A 19,835-nucleotide genomic window follows, 5' to 3' on the forward strand; every position below is an offset into this window, starting at 1 on the left:
ACGTAGATTAGATGTAAGGAAGAAGTTCTTTACTGTGAGGGTGGTGAGACACTGGAACAGGTTGCCCAGAGAAGTGGTGGATGCCAAATCCCTGGAAGTGTTCAAGGCCAGGTTGTATGGGGCTTTGAGCAACCTGGTCTAGTGGAAGGTGTCCCTGCCTATGGCAGGGGAATTGGAACTAGATGATCTTTAAGATCTCTTCCAATGCAAACCATTCTATGATTCTGTGATTCTATAATCTACAAACAACAAGAAGCATTATTAAAGATACAATAAATTTTTGAAAGATCATCCATCCTCTCAAATCCTCTATTATTTCTGCTTTAATTTGTCCATAACATAATGGAGATCACTTCTTTAACATGCCTCTGCATTACATTTCCAGCAAGGTACAATGCAGAAGCACTCTAACCTTTCTACAAAACTTTAACACATTGAAAAAAAAAGATATTCCTTCAGTTGCTAACTATAAAAATAATATGACATTTTAAATTAAAGAAATTGCAATGTGGGATTTCAGTGAGAGGCAGCATAACAGTCTTACGACAGTCGGTAAGTGGGAATACACAGGACACTCCTATCCACTTATCTCTTATACACTAAAAATAACCTGAATGCTGTCTATTTTATTACAGAAAAGGTAGGTGTAATAAACTTTTCCTTATCCCCATGTGTTTCACTCATGTAGCCAGCAAAATGGAAACATGTTAATTTGAAATACAGATTATGAGTCAAATGCAGTCACACAACTAGAATTTGGCGGATTTACTATATCTTTTTAAGAGCAAGATTATATTACTTTGACTTTTAGGGCTTTATGTGTACAAAAATTATGGTACCATAACTCTTTAGGCTACTGCTACCAGAATACATACTCACATTATCTGTGAACTAATTGCAAGTTTGCAACTTGTGAAAATGGAAATAAACCAAGCAGCAATGAATGGGCTGATAATATAGGCAGAAAGGTGAAGAGACTGGATCAAGGGGAGGTAAGAAATAAAAAATTACTAAAAACAGTTTGAAAAATGAAGTGTTACTCTAATAACACTTTTAGTAGCAGAAAAGAATCAGAAAGGTGAGGATAAAAAACCATAAAGTTAATTCAAAATCATACACTCTCTAAGAGTGAATAGCCTTTACCATTGCATTGCATTGCAGTCTTGGCCCCAGCTCCAAAAGAGAGACTAAGCATGGAGGAAGCAAGAATGGAAAGAAAGAAGGCCTCTCTGGAAGCTCGTTTTTAACCTGGTTTATGGTAATTGCTTTGCTAGGAGTTTGGATGCCAGTAGCAGTTTTCTGGTCTGAACTTGTAGATTATGAAGAAGTTCTAGGCAAGCTTGGGATATATGATGCTGATGGAGATGGAGATTTTGATGTGGAAGATGCTAAAGTGTTGCTAGGCCTTAAAGAAAGATCTGTCCCAGCACAGACAACATCACCAGAATCTGAGGAGACCATCCAGCCTGCTGAGAAGTCATATGTCGAATCAGAGCACAAGAATGCTGATGTAGAATTGGAAGAGGAAATTCAGTCTGTTCTTCAGGAAGCTCTCCATTCCCAACCTGGAGGGACACATGAAGATGTAGATGAAAGTATAAATGACCAGTGGCAAGTGAAGGAAGAAATACACGGAGAAACTTTTGAAGCTCCTACAACAGATGACTTGTTCAGAGAATTAGAGAATGAAATGCCAGAAGCATATGAGACACCAGACTCTGTTCAGAAAGATGCTGATCTTTTGGCAGATGATCTTCGAGCAATGGAGCCTGAACCATATGAAGCTCCAGTTTCGTATGAACATGATATGGATATGGAAAAGACAGTAAGTGATTCAGAAGCTCCAGGTAACTCTGACCTAATGCTAGAAGATGCTAGGGAACATTACACAGAGGATAGATTGCATGGTGATTATAATGGAGACCATGAACCAAAACATGAAAAGAAGACTGAGACTCAAGATACAGCTGTTGAGGACCTTCTGGAGGAAGTGAATGAAGCTACAGAGCCAGAAAGTAAGCATACAGAAGATGTTGTGGCCACTGAACCAGAGGACTCAGAAATGCCTGTTCAAACTGAGGATTATTCAAATGATGATCTAGTGGGTACTTAAAGCTTCAAAAGAAAAGTCCCTACATCAGGAGGACCAGCCCTAACCATACGCTACAAAAGGGGAGCAGATGGTTGTAATAGTTCTTATGATGTAATTACCAAGCAGTTCAGGGTTTGGGGAACGAACACTAAGATATTGTAAATGGGTTGTAGCCAACTGTCATTTTAGTGGGCACTTAAGACTGGAACTCCTCAATTCCAGAAAAGCAGCACAGGAAATCTAACAACTGAATTTACTCTTTCTGGACAGCAAATGGGCCACCATACTTATTTTAAAAATAGTTAATTCTTTTCCCATAGTAAAAAGAGTTGGCATCTGACCATATGTGTTTACATATTATATCTTCAGTTGAGCACTCATTACATTCTCCTGATTTAGACTAATAACACGTCTAGTCTGGACTTAAATTAATGCTTAAGGAGTGTATAAAGCACTTCAGTTTTAAACATCTAAATAAATATTACTAAACCAACACATCAAGAAACACAGGTCAAGCTATTTGTGAAGGAGTATGGTAGACTGACACTCCAGAATCGCCATGGAGTTAAATTCTTCTTTCAGATCTCAGCTGAGAATCTGTCATCTTCTCTGAATACTCAATAGAACTCAAAAGTAAAAGACATCTGCAGTCCTCAGAAAATGGATCACCTAAATCCCTTGGAGATTTTCTGGTTTCTGAACTGCATGCACTGAATCATTTTTGAGACCTAACCTTGGTGCTACTGGAATAAATGTAAGAATTTCAAATTATTATAGCTGTTGTAGTAGGACTGAATGCTTAAATTTTAGAATTCTTCAGTGCTATGTATTATTATGTGTTCTGATACACTAATTACTTTTTCATCTATTTACAGCTTTTTGAAACACAGCGTGTATTTTTAAGACTTTCTGAGGCCAAACAAAAAAAGTAATTGAAAACTTATTATGTTCTTCAGTTTTACAGGGGGGTAAAGAAATCAGTCTAGAGAAATCAGAAGTCAGTCTTATAAATCGTGATTTATCTCAAAAAAAGTGTTAAACATGCTATTGATTTATTCATATTTTTGTTCTGGAGCCAATGAACACAGCAGCAAAACTCATACTACCTTGTACCATGAAGCAAGTACCAAGTACTGTGTTTCAATCTTCCTCCATTTAGTACCTAAGCAGAGTAAGCATATTACTAAGTCAGTTCCAGACAACCAATATCTAATATGAAGCACATTTGTCTAGCACTCTCATAAAATGCCTAAATGGGAATAAATCAATTTATGCAGTCACATTGCTTTTCATTTTGCTTATAAAAGCAAATAGAAAAATGCATCCTGATACATGCATAGTCATTTGTTTTCTTACTCAAACTGTACAGCAATTCCTATTCAAATCTTTATCATTTTCCAAAACTGTATCAGATACAATTTTTGAAGTCACTACTGCAGAAGATCAGAAAGTTAGTAGGAATCAGGATCCACTTGCATTAGATGTTGTTGACACTGTACAAAGAAGATTCCCATTCTGAGGGGCATACCCCCTGAACTAAAAGAAGATGAGCTTAATCTGTGCAAAGAAATTAAACACGATGAAATTAAACAATTTTTCCAGGACTGTATGTTGATATATGGCAGAGAATCCTGGTCTAAAAGTCCATCATATTTCACCATTCTACTGTCAATTCCCTTGCTCTCCTCTTTATTTTGTTAATTCAAGACATCAACTTGCTTATGCTTAAAGCTTTATTTAAAAAGTCACACAACACAGCCTTCCAGAGATCTAGAAAAAGGCATTCTGATTTCCAGCTGAAGAACTCCAGGTTCTTGGCAAGAGTTTTTATAGGGCTGCAAATTGTTTGACTTGGGCCACTGGTTTATCCTTTCCTTTTCTATAGTTAGTGTTACCTTATTTTAAAATCATACATCTTACTCTTTCACCCCACCATAAAAATAAAGCTATCAAGACATATTCAGTTGTCAGAAGGAAAGGAGAAAAGGCAGCCATATGTACTAATGGAAATCAGAAAAGCGTGTGATTAATTTTAGAGTTTACACCACAATATTATCAGTTTGATACCATTAACAGTTACAATGTCTGTCCCCAGAAGAAAGTATCTAAGTCTCACTGGCTCCTGCAAAATTTGTATTTCTGTCCTTTCTACACCCTTAGCTTGGGTTATACATAAGCTTGAGATAACCAAAACAGTGATAGCCAGCAGCACAGCCCAGTGCTGTTACTTGTTTCATAGACAGAAGATTCCGAGGAATAACAGAAATTATTTAAGTGACACCTTTCTTTATTGGCTCAAAGGTTATCATCTTGAAGATGGAAGAAAGACAAAGGTCAGTCATATGGGAGCTGTTTGCATTGCGTAACAAACAGAAAAAGAATGTGCAGTACAATGCACTCTTCACCCATTTATGTTCTACAGAGAGGTGGTATTGCTGGAAGTGTATCTAAATAAGAAGATTTATAAATGCAAAAAGGAAATTATTGGTGTGAGGACAAACACTGTGGAAAATATGATGGTAAAACCAACAATTGCAATAGAAAGGCACAGCACCTGAAAGAACATAAGGAGTAGGAATAATGAACAAATGTCTGAGAAACTGCTGATCTTCCTGGTATCCAGTGACAGGATGTGTGGGAATGGTCCAAAGCTGTGTCAGGGAAGGTTCAGACTTGACATTAGGAAGCATTTCTTTACCAAGAGCATGGTCAAACACTGGAACAGGCTTCCTAGAGGTGATTGATGCCTGTCCTGGTTTTGGCTGGGATGGAGTTAATTTTCTTCCTAGCAGCTGGTCTAGTGCTAGGTTTTTGGTTCAGTATGAGAAGAATGTTGGTCACACTGTTGTTTTAGATGTTGTTAAGTAGTGTTTAGTCTAAGTCAAGGAATTTTCAGCTTCTCATGCCCAGCCAACGAGAAGGGTAGAAGGGCATAAGAAGTTGGGAGGGGACACAGTCAGGACAGCTGACCCAAACTGGCCAAACGGGTATTCCATACCATGGGATGTCATGCCCAGTATATAAACTGGGGAGAGTTGGCCAGGATTGAAATAAAATTCTGCATTGAACTAAAATTCAGATCTTATTAGGAAGGTACGAATGAACAATTTACAATGTGATAACCAATATATTGATCTGGAGTATGGGCTCAAGTCAAGAGACTTCATACCCCTTAATTTACAGACAAAGATTTATTTCAGTGGTGGGATAAGGGATTGCACTAGGTGTTCATGGAACATCTGCATTATGATTAAGTGAAGCAACCAGCATTTTGCTTGTGTCTTCTACTCCAGCTGCAGTTCCACAAATTTCAAGTGTAACTTCTGACTCTCAGGGTATTAATCCGTGTACTGTTTGGTGGATCCTGCACTGAACCATTTATGAATGAAAATTTAGTTTAAAAAAATCATTCACTTTCCACTTCTCAGCACCAAAAAAACTGAGATAGGCTGAGGAACCTGAAAATTGTCTTTTCATGTGTTGAATGTTATATTTCAATTCCTCATGGAATTAAAAAAACTGCCACTGCCTCTATAAAGTCCAAATCTTCAAGCCTGCCAAGAAATTCTGCACTTTTTCCTAGTTTAGCTGGTTTTGCACAGAAAAATTTGAAGGCTTCCATGCAATGTGTCAGCTTTCTAAACTGGCTCTGGAATATCAAATGCTAGGAAATATTTTTCTTAATGTTTAACCATATACTGTCTTCAAAGAGAAATTTGAAACGTTCTTTTAAAAATTTAAAAGAAACCTTTTTTTTTTCACAAACAGAGAAACATTCTAAAGAAGGGTTGGAAACATTTCCACTAATATGTCCTAAAAAAGAAACTACAGATAAAGTTTGTTCACAAAGTATAAATAGCAGATCCATACTTTGTTATTGCCAGGAATACAGTCATGACACATCCATTAAGCAGTATTAACCATGTTTTTCTGGATTCTTAAAGTTAAATTAAAATGTATTTACCTTCCCCTGTATTTCCTACAAATTTTTCCTATAGGTATTAAAATGACCAGAATTGCCTTTACGCTACATTCAGAAGTGCGTTATTTTTGTCATGTATGGTTGCTACTTTATTTAATTTCTTTGTGGCATGTTATTCAGTACAGATTTTCATCATATTAGGAACTGTCCAGGCTGGTGAAGACTAAAACACACACCTCACCAATTACTTAACCTGCAGTGTTTTGAGTCCCTGGTGTTCTCTATTACAATGACAGTCTTCTAATCTGTTTAAATCACTGGTGCAATTTGTACTCTACAGAAAATGGAGAACGTGAAATTCTGCTTCATCTAAATCACTAAAAAGATAGAACACATTATAACATGATCCCAAATGTCTTCATATAACTGACACAAATGCTTACTGAAATGATCGCTATTTCCTTGCATAAGAGAGAAAATTTGAAAAAGTAGCATTATAAAAATCTTTCAACATTTTATGCAAATATGAACACTTCAATACAGAAGCAATTATAAGGTAAATTGGATATATGACTTCTACTTTTGATAATTCAGGATTTCTTATTAAACTAAATGCAACAGGCATGAGAGGAATACTAATTTTCCATATTTGAAAGCTGATGTCCTGAGAAAACTCAGATTTGATCTGGAAGGGAAAATCTTCATATTCTTACTTTCTTATGGGTACTACAGGGGAAAAGATTAACTCTAAAAACTTTTTCATCTGGGGGAAGAATGGTTTCCCAGCTGTATAGAAACTGTAGTTATATTAAATCTGCAAAACCCAACACTGTTTCTCAGGATTTTATAGGCTACATGACATAGGTTAAAAAAGTGTGTTTCTTAGACTGTTAATCCAACACTCATTCTGCCTATGGCATGCAGATTCATTACTCCTTTTTCACATCTTTTATTCCACCAGATTAGTTTATCTAAGGAAATGCATGAGTAACAGAACTAGAAAATCCAATAAATACCATCTGCAGCTTCTACTGTATACTCATCACACCATCACCTTCCTGCAAAAATGCTTACAAGGTACCACAAAGTCAGGGTTTGACTCTGGTGAGATTTTTATCATTTTACAAAGGGAAAAAAAAATAATCACACTTTAGAAAACTAACTTTAAAATTGGCCTCTGGAAAACAATGAACTGATTACTGCAATTTCATGATAGGATAGAAAAGTGAAAAAAAAAAAAAAAAAGAAAAGAGTGCAAGATGAAATATCCAGGCTTCCTTTAAATGTAGTAGAACTTAGAAGAATGCTGCAGCTGCAACATTTATCATAGTTCTGGAGGCTTCAGGAAACTGAGATGAAAAAATTCAAACACTATGTACTGTATCAGAGTAACTTAGAAACCCATTTTGTTTCAATTGTTGACCATCTCACAGGTAAAGACAAGACTAATATCAGTGTTCAATTTATGAATTTAGCACACCACATAATCATACTTTCCAAGCAGCACAATTCGATACTATCAGCTGTATCTCATACCACAGTATTTTGCATTAAGGAAAAAAAAAACCCACAATTTACAACAAGGTTAGGCTACAACACTGCCAAAAATACACACTTAATTATTAATCAAGTTTTTCCCTCATCACAGTTAGATTGGTCTTGTTAGTGAGTTGCATTCTTTGATGTTAGGTCTAGAAGGAATTTAAAGTTGAAAAACATAACAGTGAAGAGAGATGGGGACTGCTGCTCTCATTCCTTAACTGCTATAAAAAGCTGTACCATCTTTTCAGAGGACTAGATGAAAATGGAGTGTGCATTTAAAAAAAAAAAAAAAAAAGAAAGAAAAAAAGAATTACTATAACTATCTATATAAACCAGATAAGGAAGTCATTGGCTTATATACAGACTAGGACTTGGCCTTGCTAAAAAGAGACTGACTCATTTATGTGTATTACTGTTGTAACATTATGGAAAGACTAGATTTTCCTAATTCAGATGTCTTTTTGTCCTCCTGAGTTCAGCTTAACACACTGTTAACAGGCATTTCATTGTAAGACAGAGTAACTTCTTGTAAGACGCAGTGATTCCACTGTTGCTGAATGTTAAGTATGCAATATGCCTGAAGTCTGCATTTTCAATGAGATCAAATGGAGTGCATAAACCAAGATATTACTGCAGGTCTCGATAAGAAGACTGCTAACCTAAAAGTTACAGTCAACATCTTGCCCTTTACTATCTTTTCTGCAAAGGTTACTGATATCTCTTGGGACTTGTTTCAATGCAAGTGAACTGTTCAACATTTTTTGTAAGCTTAGTCATTTCTCTTCTATTTACTTTAGCATCTGAAGAAATTACAGGAGCAGGAAACACAGCAAAAGTGGTTAAGATGGTTTTTTACTTATGCCAACCAAAAAGCTACTCCCGACCAAGAAAATTATGCAGAGAGCATATCTAAAAAAGGAACGTCTCATTAGTAAGCCAGATGTATTAGAAAAGTTTCAAACCCAGTGTTTTTTCAATATCTGTATACTGCAGTGGAAATACACAGAAGTATCCATAGTCAATCCACATGGTCAATGACAAAGACTAACGAAATATCAAAGATTTTATTTTGTTTAAAGTCAAATTAATTTTAAAAAAAGAGGAAAAGAATGAAGTTCATCAAAAGACCAAACAAGAAAAATGTCTGTCTCTATGTATAGCAGGTGATAAAAATACAGGTATTTCTCATAAACTCTGAGAAAAGGTGTGCAATCCCACAGACTTTTCTGGTACATATTTTTTCTTCTAAATTTAGAGAAATTATGTGATAAAAACGGTGTAAATTACACAAAAGTTAGGTTCTCAGCTCTTTGAATAAAAAGAGGTACATAATTTACTTAGGCTTCTAATACATAGAAAGAGAGACTGTTTACTTCCACGTTTCATGTTTGTTCTACTTCCACAGTCCTTATGAGAGTCAGAGATCCAGACTATGGTAAAAGTCTTGCCCAGCTGCTGATATTTCTGTTTATAATGGACAAATGGGATGTACTCAACTATGGGTCTTGTCATGCTACCTATGAATAAACCATTACAAAAAAAACTTAGTCCTCTCCCTTTTCCCTCTGTCAATTATAATGCCAATTTTCATTTAAACTTCTGTTGCATCTTTATTACATTTTGTTATAAAGAATTTACCCAAATGATTCTGTTTTCACTTATAACCTCTTCTGAAATAGCAAAACATATTTTAAAGTTAAAATCACCATTTTTATTTTTCATCCATATATTTTTAAATAATATTAGTGACTCCATTTGGTCCCTGAAAAAGTTCAAGTCACTGACAAAACACCATTACTTGGGAAAGCTTATATAAACAGACAAGCCATATAACGGCATTTTCCTTGTTTTAAAACAACAAAGAAATAAAGGAATGGAAAGATTATATAGCTTGACAAAAGCTATGGAGGAAATTAAAATTAGGAATTTACTTTAGATCCAATAAATCTTAGGCTCATCCTGTAACTGTCGGACAATCCAATCAGTTCTCCTTTCTAAGCAGAAAATAGAGAAGAAAAAGAAGCACCCTAATGTTGCCTAAATTTAGAAACTATTGTGTGGTACCATATAGCCCTGGGTTTACCTCCCACTGTCTCCAGTAACAACTGGAAACTAAGCTTCCTAGCAAAAGGTCTCCAAAAATGAGGGGGTTTTATCAACATATATTCGGTTCTGTATGAAAGTCTAAAAATGTCTTAAAAAAGCTCTTTTCTTCTAACACATATGGTTACAATTCCATCTTTGTGAGGTCTACTGGCAGCTGCAAGGCTTTAATCAGAGAGCCAAAGAGAACAGCTACAGAGCTACATAATGCAGAGACAACAGTAGTACAAATAACGTTCTCATATTTTGATTTTTTGAATTGTTTCCACCAAGGATGTTATCATTGTGTTCTTCATTGTTGGATGGATTGCCTGCATACAGATTCTGAATACAAGGTCTGAGGAGCAAAATAACTTAGCTGAGAATATCTATGGCACAGGACACATTGTCAGTTCAGTGCCATCTGACAAGGACCAAGTATTATACTATTTTCCTCATTATTTTCTGTTTCATGACCGCTGGTCAAGCTGCAAGAACAACTCTCTTCTTGCATTAGTGGGGAAAAAAAAAAAAAGGTAATCCAAAATTACTCATTGCAAAGTTGAAATAAAAGCTACATTCCTTCTTAAAAAAGAGACATCAGGCCAAATACCATTTTCCAAGTTCAGGGCACTTCTTACCACAACAAATGCTGTTGTGTATGCCAGGGATAGGAGGAAGAGGAGTATTACATAGAAATGTATGTACACCCATCTCTAGTGACAACAGTGTACAAAAACATTTCCTTCATTAGCTGTTTGTTACCACTTCTAGTAATAGTATAAACATGCTTACCTCAGGAGAAAGAATAATATTATCCAGGCAAAGATCTGTCACATGTAACATATCTGGTCCCTTCTGATCTTTTCAGTGCATTTAGAATCCATTTGTATTTGTCTTATTTAACACAGACCCAGGCAACAAATTCTTCTTTTGTTCCCTTCAGCAGCTTTTAGAAAATGATGTCATTTCTAACAACAGCTGTGTTTTGTTCAGGCTAAAGGATACCATTTTCTCCAAGAAGAAATGACTCCTACAACCTCCAGTCATACTTGTTCATCACCTTTGAATCTTCTCCAACTGGGCTGCTCTCCCCTGTAACTCAGCACTATGGCTTCTTCACTCCCACTTTCCCAGATTTGAAAAGAATAACAAATATAGTTATGTATTTTTAATTGCTTAATTTATGCAAACAGTGATAAATGAAATGAAACACATTCCACTCTATTTTCCTTGGAAGTTGGTTTTAATGTCATCTAAGTAACACTCGCGTTCAGGATATTTTTCTATACCACATTAAGTAATTTGGTCACATCTACAGGTCATGATGATTCAAAAATTCATCAACAGGTATTTCTGCATCTGCTTGAATGCTATTTTCAGAGATGTTTTTAGTGATGGCAGTCTTTTGTAGTGACTTCAAATGACAGATTAGATTAATCCGAAAAATTCCAAGCAAGAATCTAAGCACGATTCCTGAAAGAAAATGTCCATTTACATTTTCTAGCATTTTAAATTTCAATGCTTATCCAGTCCATGAAGTCTGTGTTGAAACTCAGTGAAACTCATTAATGTCTTGTAAACTAATTTACTTATGTCATACAGTGTTCCTATAAATAACATTGTAGGCTGCTCCCACTTGACTGTTGTTTTCATTTATGTAGACCTACTTCTATTAAGCTCACTACAAACATTTTTGAATTGTACTAGTGTGAGAGCCTGAAGGAGTTAATGTCTCAAACATTGTGGTGGGGCAAGTTCTGCTTCAGGACTAACTCTGCATAAGAAGGAACTCTGCCTAGCAAGGAACCCCAGGTGAAAAGAAGCCCATCAGCACCCAACAGGAGGGGGAGGTCGTGCTGGTGGGTGCACAGCTCCCAGTTCTGGTGTGCTGTTCTGATGTGCTGAGCAGGGCAGCTCACCACGCATGGCCAAAGACCACGTCTGCAGGGAAGGGGAAGCTACTCCCCAGATGACCCCCAAGCACATCAGCCCATAGGTTACCTAATTAGCATAATGAGTTTGAGTGCCCGTCCGAAGGAGGGGCAAGGATGATAAAAGGACACAAACTGAGGCCCCAGGTGCACAAGCCCACCGGAACTGGACCTCTTGGCTGATTGAACCATGCTGGACCCAGGACCAGTGAAATCTTTCTCCCCTCTCTCCCCTCTCTCCCTCTCCCCCTCCCTTCTCTCTCTCTCCCCCTCCCCCCCCCCCCCCCCCCCCTTTTTTCCTTTTTCATAACCCCTACACCTCATCCCTTTAGACATAAACCGTTGACCCAGTCTGGGACTAGGAGTGGATCCAGCTGCCCCAGGCTCCTCTCTGAGGAGGAGTCTAGAAAGCAAGGGGGTCTGCTCTGAACCTCCTGACTCAATGGGAGGGCTCTCCTTATTGTCTTCCCTGAACTGATCCCCAAATAAGCAAGGCCTGTAGTATATGTGTGGTGATGTATGGTTAGCACATGTTGCACAGTTTACTGACATAGTTTCATGCCAATTTTTGTTGTGAGCACACCAGTTTTGGAGGTGAGAATGCCAATTCTTGTTATGAGTGAATAAAAGTTGAGTTTTGTGAGTTAAAGGATCCCTGGTATTCTTTCACCTTAATCCTGACCTGGGAATCAGCAAACCTGAGTTGTCATCCTAAGAAATTGGGAGGTGACCACTGGTAATGGAAAAAAATTAAAAATCTGAATGTACCTACTCACAGAAATTATAAAAAATCAATGTGGTCATTAAGCATAGATTTTCTTACAGAAGGATATTCACAACTTTCAGCTTCACAGGACAATGAAAAGCAGTTTACCCCCCCATTTACAGTGTATTGGATTCTGACTAGAAATTCATATTTTATGACCTGCTTCTTATGCAAAGAGAGGACTGCAATGCTTGGATTCTGTATTAACTGAAGATGTCAGTAAGAAGAAAGTCTAGTAGTTTATATAAAGCATTACTACCTAGAGATCATGAATGTGCAGCCATAATGCTGACATGTTTTACAAGAGGTGGTCTCTAGGGAGCTTTATTGTATTGCTTTCACAGATGTTTCATTCAATTGACAGATCACAATCCTTTCACCTAGCTAACAACTGAAAAGGCTGAAACCCCTCTAGGGTTAAATGGCAGAAGTGTCGTTACTGCAACAATTTACATTTATGAGTCTTGGAAAGGAAATTCTGCCTCCTCAGTGTCAGGTATGAAAGGATCTAAGACTAAATATACTTCAGAGGTTTCTGACTGAAATCAAATATCTGCACAAGAGTTGCTGAATCAATTTAATGTTTTTTTACTAGTGTTAGGCAGCATTTATTTTAAAGAGATGTGTTGATACTACACTAATACCTGCAGGATTTGTAACTATATCAAAGAGTGTGCCTTGTACAATAGACTACATGTGTTTCTGTAACCTGTACGAAGTCTTAGCCCTAGTTGTATTGGATTTATGTCCTACAGATCTGTTGTGAAACATTCTGCAGTAAATCCCAATATTCTGTACTCCAAAGAGCTACAAATGTTCTCTTCACTAGAGAGCAACCTCTGCCACTAAAGCACAAATTGAATGTGTGATGAGCATATGACCATAAATGAAGTCCCTGATTTAAACCAGAAATTTGATCATATGATCTCTGGTGTGGTCAGAAAATCCACTTTGTCCTTCCTGTTACCTTTCCAGTATGTGTTGATACACTTATTGGACATACAAGAAATAAACAGTAAATATATTAAAACATGTATGTATACAGGCTTTAACCCTATAAAGAAATTACAGTTTCTCTTTCCCCTCAAATTGAAATACAGTAAGTTTTCAATTGGTTCAGATAGCAATTTTTTTATTATGACTATAGGAAAATGGCTACAAGCAAACCCAAAATTTATCTAAATTAGAAGAATCTCCATGTATTAAATTATAGGGCCCTCAAAAAAGTCCTGATGGATAACTCCATATTTTATGCTTCCTTACCTCCTTGCCTATTCCTTTTTGTGCTCCACCACAGAAAGCTTACTCTTCTCAGTTGCTAGCCACAAGAGCTTTATTTCTCAAGCAGCACTGAATATGACATGCACAATATTCATTAATTTGTCTAGTTATTGTACTTATTTAACAATAAGACATGTCATAACATAGTTTTTAAAAAGATCCTTTGATTTTCCTTCCCAAATGTTAGGAAAAAAGGCCTGCAAAAAGAACAAAAATTCTGGATTTTCCATTTTGATATTTCCATCTTGACTAAAAAGTGATGGCTACAGGCACTCTGATCTCGCAGTAACATACACTGTGCGATATAAAATGATTGACAGTAAGCAATAATAGTAAAAAGCTGTCCAATTTACTTAAGATTGAAATTTTAAAATATTATTTTTTATTGTATCTCTAATCCAAAATCATTCCAGTTCCAGGAGTGGTTGAATGAAAGAGGATTCAGTTTAAATTCAGGCATTATTAATAATACATCTATGGTATGGTAAAGAGTTTCATTTTATAGCATGTTTTCATTCAAAAAAACACAAATGTGTACCATACTGTAAGCACTTTAGAGATTATATTGGATTTGCTGTTGCTGCTGCGTCATCTTGCTATTCTAATTTTCACCTTCATAAGCAGGAAAAAAATATTTACACAGAGTCTCTGTAAAGACTTCAGAATATCCTTGAGAAATATATATTCTTCAAACCATAGTCCAGTAACATTGGTTTTAGGAAAAAAAAATGCTATGGAAAAGTGTCTACAGCACAGGAGACAACAAGACTAGGACCCAACAGATCTAGCTCCTATTCCTGTCTCTAAACCATGGAAAAGCTGTGAAAACCCCAATTATTTCTCAGTGACATTTTTCCTACTTAAATTTATTGCTGATTTTGTGCAGATTTGGATGGATTGCCTCCCAAGTATTGGCATAAAACGAACTCAAAGGTCCCTAATGATGTCTTGGGCCTCCTAGTCACGCAGCAATTCAGTACAGCCATTAAATCTGTGTGCACGCTATAAGCAAATTTCAGTAGCAATTATCATATTACTTCAATTTTCTAAAAAGGCAGCAATGGTTATATCCTGAGATAAAAATGACACTATCAATTAACTGTAACATTTATGCAGTAAATGATACGGTGTTTCCTCATGATAACTACCTTCCAAATAACTGGGCTAAGACATATATATCACATCACCATCACATAAAATGAAGGATTGCTTTGAAGAATAGATGCAATTTTCATTGCTTATTTTGAAAGACTAGTGCAAAGAGGTTTTTTCCTTTTAATTATTGTATCCATTTTTTTAAGTGGTACAAGTTGATCAAAAAAAGTACAAGACTGATTTAAACAGTGCCTTGAATGTTTCCCCCTTTTCTTGTTTTTCCTTTTTCTAAGGTAAACTTCTTGTATGTTCCTGTTCTCAAACTAAGCTCCTTCCTAAGTGACCTTCTGTCCATAGATGTAGGCATGCTTTTTCCTATTCTTTTAATTTCACGACCTCTAATGATCCGATTAGAAGAAAGTTGGGGGAACTCTTCACGTAATAGAGAAAAATTTGCACTATGCTAAAGCCAATCTGAAAGAAGGTGAAGTTTGCTTCATCAGTACCAAAAAAAAAAAAAAAAAAAAAAAAAAAAAAAAAGTTTGGATAGCGAGGAAAAGAAATTGGGGCTTTTAGAAGATTTTTATTTTTTTTCCACAGAGACTAAAATTCCTATAAGAAACATGCAAATGACAAGTGACACTAGAAGGTTGAACACATTTAAACACTAGTTTTAAGAGATCCAAATTTATTTTTTAGTAAATGTTAGGAAATAAGATGAGCAGTGTATTGAAAATATCAATTCCCAGTCACCTGGAGCCATCAAGAAAAATCAGAAAGCAGTACTTTCATTTAACAAATGATGCGGGTTTTGGAGTCACTGCTATATCTCTAAGTTTACTGTGAACTCTATAACACTGCTATATCTCTAAGTTTACTGTGAACTGTGAACTGAAAGTTCTCGCACAACTTGGAAAAGTATCCATAGACTTATTTGTTTTTTCTCAAGGGTATACCAACGTATACCAGATTTAGTATTTCAAGCAAAACTTAATCAGCAGAAGATAATATTGCACAAAATAATGCCATATCAGATTTCTGAATATGAAGGAGAACTATGTAAGAGTCCCTTATAAACTTTTCAAACTTCCAGAAGTCAGAAGCTGAACACCACTGGTATCATTCGGCTCCAGCTTTCGAGCCACATCTATCCATGCTCCTAGACAAGCTTTAAGAGATGAAGCTTCAGGTACCATTCTGGAGAAGCACCTTTGCAAGGCCTCCACCCCATTTTTTTCTTTAGCTGAACTCTTCTTTCACACACCAAGAGGAGGTGACAACCTGAACTTCCAGGGTGAATATTTTTCGAACAGTCAACATCTAGACACCAGCATGACTCAGCTTTCCTCTTTTGAAAATTTGAGTAATTTAATTCACTTGAGACCCTCTATAATTTTCAGTAATAAACTGTGTCTAAAATATTTAGAGAGGACTATTTAGTTACCTCAATAACGATCAGGACTGCAAAACAGATCTGTAAATTTTGAATGCATGCAAAACTTTAACTTTCATTCTAGAATATAACTTTCAGCATAAAACTCCCAAATGTGTGGATCTATCAATGTTAGTTTGTTTAAGGTCTTAATAGTTTTTGTCATCTTAATGCTCAGTGGACTGTTTCTGTCCTTTCTTTCAACTATCATGACATTTTGTCAAGAGCCACTAGGACCTGCCTCATAACTTTAGGTAAAATATAAAATGAAATTGCAGCTTCCATAAGTGCACAGCACTGTTGACAGGCAACCCATTAGCAGCAGACCCTCCTTGCTTTCTGGCAGCAGGAGTAAATCCTGCTGCTTGCAGAGCTTTATCTGAATACACAATGCCAGCGCAGGCTGATCTCTTCAGGACTTTGACAAGTACCTGGAGAGTTTTGCAATTAATATTATTATGTACTTTCTGCCAGGAATGCCCTTGAAACTATGAAATGTTCCCCACTGTATCTGCGAAGAAAAGGAACACTGAGGGACAAGGAAGAGGAGCTCATTTGATAACCAGGGCCATCTTAAAATGTTAAACTGTGAAGTAGCAAAACCTTTTTGAAGGTAATTGAGATAGTCATTAGCAGTATTTTAACTGCAGCAATTTCAAAGATTTGTGACCAGTGCTGGAAAAAGCAAATAGCCTTGACACATTCCTCTAAGCCCCTGAGATTAGGGGCTTCATTTGCATTCTGAGCAAGGAATTTAATTATTTTGAGTATCTTGTAATCAAAAGTTTGCTGCCACTCTATCAAGTTGTGAATGGTCATGTTAGATTTTTATCTCTTTTGATCTAAGACATGTCTAAATCCAGCTTGAACTGGGCACCATTCACCTGACTCAACTCTGTACTTATTTCTGGTGCCATTGTGAAAATGCACTCCATGACTACTTGATGCAAAGAGCTGGAGACACTATCAAGTGTACTTCTAGGGTCAAATGTTTGCATAATGTTTCAATGCAAAGTTAACAAAAACCACCAACAAATGCCAAATCCCACAGATGTCATTAAGTTTCTGCTAGACCATCCTATCCTATTCAGAGCCAGTCCTTAAAAGTTCTTGATTTTGTGTTGGAGACAAGGCTGAAAGTTAAGTTTAGTCTCCTTGTGCTGGGAGAGAGTTAATTTTCTTCATAGTAGCTAGTATGGGGCTGTGTTTTAGATTTGTGCTGAAAACAGTGTTGACAATACAGGGATGTTTTCCTTACTGCTGAGCAGTGCTTACACAGAGTTGGGGCCTTTTCTGCTTCTCACCCCACTCCAGCAGTGAGTAGGCTGTGGGGGCATAAGAAGTTGGGAGGGGACACAGCCGGGACAGCTGACCCCAACTGACTCAAAGGATATTCCAGACCCTATGACTTCATGCTCAGCATATGAAGCTGGGGGAAGAAGAAGGAAGGGGGGGGAGGATGTTCAGAGTGATGGTGTTTGTCTTTCCAAGTAACTGTTAGGTGTGATGGAGCCCTGCTTTCCTGGAGATGGATGAACACCTGCCTGCCCATGGAAAGCGGGGAATGAATTCCTTGTTTTGTTTTGCTTGCTTGCGTGGCTTTTATTTTACCTATTAAACTGTCTTTATCTCAGCCCATGAGTTTTCTCATTTTTCCTCTCCTGATTCTCTCCCCCATCCCACTGTGAGGGAGGTGAGTGAGCAGCTGTGTGATGCTTAGTGGCTGTCTGGGGTTAAACCACGACAGTTCTGTACTAAAGTAACTGAACTAAAACAAATAAATCTAATTATTTGAAAATTACACAAAAACTCAGAGGTTTTGTGAGTATTCGTGAGCATTACAGTATTTCTTACCAATGCTAAAAACACTGAGAATAGAGGTAGAACCAGATGGTTTCACAGGAAAGCAGGAATTACTGTATTGTATCAGAACAATGGTTCATATCCTTACTCTAAGCATGGCCAATACCAGCTGCTTTAATGAAAAGTACAATAAACCACACAGTAGGTCGTTACTGCTTTTCTTGAATCAGAAACACCATGGAGCCAAGTAATTATTTTTTCTTTCTTCAGCAAATTCTCTGTAATAAACACATTCAGAAACTATAATAACTATTATAAATGGCTGTGCATTTGAGCAAGAAAATGTAATTATTCCTCAGTAATATTTCACATTAGGCTTAGAGATACTCTAATCACCATTACGTTGCAGAAAAAATGCACATGAAGGACCCAGGCATAGTGCCCATATTTTTCACAGAATGCCACAAATCTCTTGGCTATTCAGTTTCTGTGAAAGCTTGTTTCTTTACATATTTTTAATGTATTTGGGGGTCACAAGGGAAAGATGAGGAAGGTGGGAAAATGCCACCTTTTCTCTATTAGCTTCAAGCCAACCCTCACATCATCACAAGTTTAGTAACCACTACATTGGGCAGAAGCACTGAAAATTAAATGTTGTGAGTTAAGCTTCTAAATCAGCTGCATGACCTTCTAAGGTGCTGAGCTAGGGAACTCATCGACTGCAGAAGGAAAATGGTGAGTATCAATTAATTCTGGAACTGAGGCTTCAAAAAAAACCCAAACCATCAAACAGACAAAACCCAGCCATCCTCTCCAACAGAAAAACAAATCATCCTTTGCATCTTTAGGCAATGTGACCCACATATGATGCCATCTCAGAAGATCCAGTTCACCAACTTCTTCCAACAATTTTTAAGTTACTACTTTCTGGTTTTAGGTAGGTAACCCTATTGCATTAATGTTTTTCACTAAAAGATACACAACAGGACATTTGCAGACCCTGCGAGCCACCTGCTGAGATTATTGGCTCCGTGTGTATGTGTGTGTGCACATGTGTGTGTGCATGACTTGGTGCAGAAAAGCTGTTTAGAAGCTCAGCTGCGCAGGAGCTCAACTTCCTCATGCTCAAACATTTACTGGGCTACAACACCTAGAGAAAAAACTATTCAACACCACTGAGATCCCAGTCAGTAGTACTGTAAGCTGTACGACAGTAAATGCCTTGTCTGCACTAAGTGAAGATTCAAGCCAAGTTTTAACCAATAGCTGTTTTTACCAAAACATTATTCATGTGGGGTAAGCAATCACTTATCTGACACTTTTGCTCTGCTACATTTAAACCATAGGCTGGAGGAAACAGAACAAACTATACATAGATTACATGTATGTGGCTGTGCATACACACACATATTTACACCATAAAACTTAGTAAGCAATGCAGTAAGAACCCAAATTCTCCCTCCCTGACCCCTGAACAGAGGGACTTCTTATTCGAGTACTGGGGGCACCTACTCTGAATGCAGTATGAAGATGCTGTACCTAACTGGTGCACCGCACAGGGAAATGTGTTCATAAATTTCACCTCTGTGCCATACTGAAGTATTCCATTTTCATTTCTAAATGGTAAAGCAAGATAGTAATCATTTGGAGTGGTATCAATGGGAACTATACCCCAAGAGTGAAAAGATGCTTATAGCCACAAAAGTCTTCTATGCTGCCCTTCGAAGCCACCCTGGCATAAAGAGACATGAATTCTCAGAACTTGTGTGAAGAGTCTTAACCATTTTTAGAGAGGTTTCATTATTCACATGCAAATTATTGTATTTACAAACAAGTGACTTCAGGTAAAACCAGTTGAAGGAGATCAAGCTGCTTTAAATTCAACT

At 37.0% G+C, this 19,835-nt stretch overlaps 1 protein-coding gene across 1 annotated transcript; it reads left to right on the top strand.

The window, feature by feature from the left end:
• The first annotated feature begins 1,028 nt into the window (after positions 1-1,028).
• On the top strand, positions 1,029-2,276 carry LOC126035803 (aspartyl/asparaginyl beta-hydroxylase-like). The gene is made up of 2 exons (XM_049794749.1): positions 1,029-1,078; positions 1,162-2,276. The coding sequence occupies exons 1-2, from the start codon at positions 1,029-1,031 to the stop codon at positions 2,111-2,113; spliced, it is 1,002 nt and encodes a 333-aa protein (XP_049650706.1). The 3' UTR covers positions 2,114-2,276.
• The last annotated feature ends 17,559 nt before the right edge of the window (positions 2,277-19,835 follow it).

Source organism: Accipiter gentilis, chromosome Z, assembly GCF_929443795.1.
Source record: "Accipiter gentilis chromosome Z, bAccGen1.1, whole genome shotgun sequence".
Lineage (NCBI taxonomy): Eukaryota > Metazoa > Chordata > Aves > Accipitriformes > Accipitridae > Astur > Astur gentilis.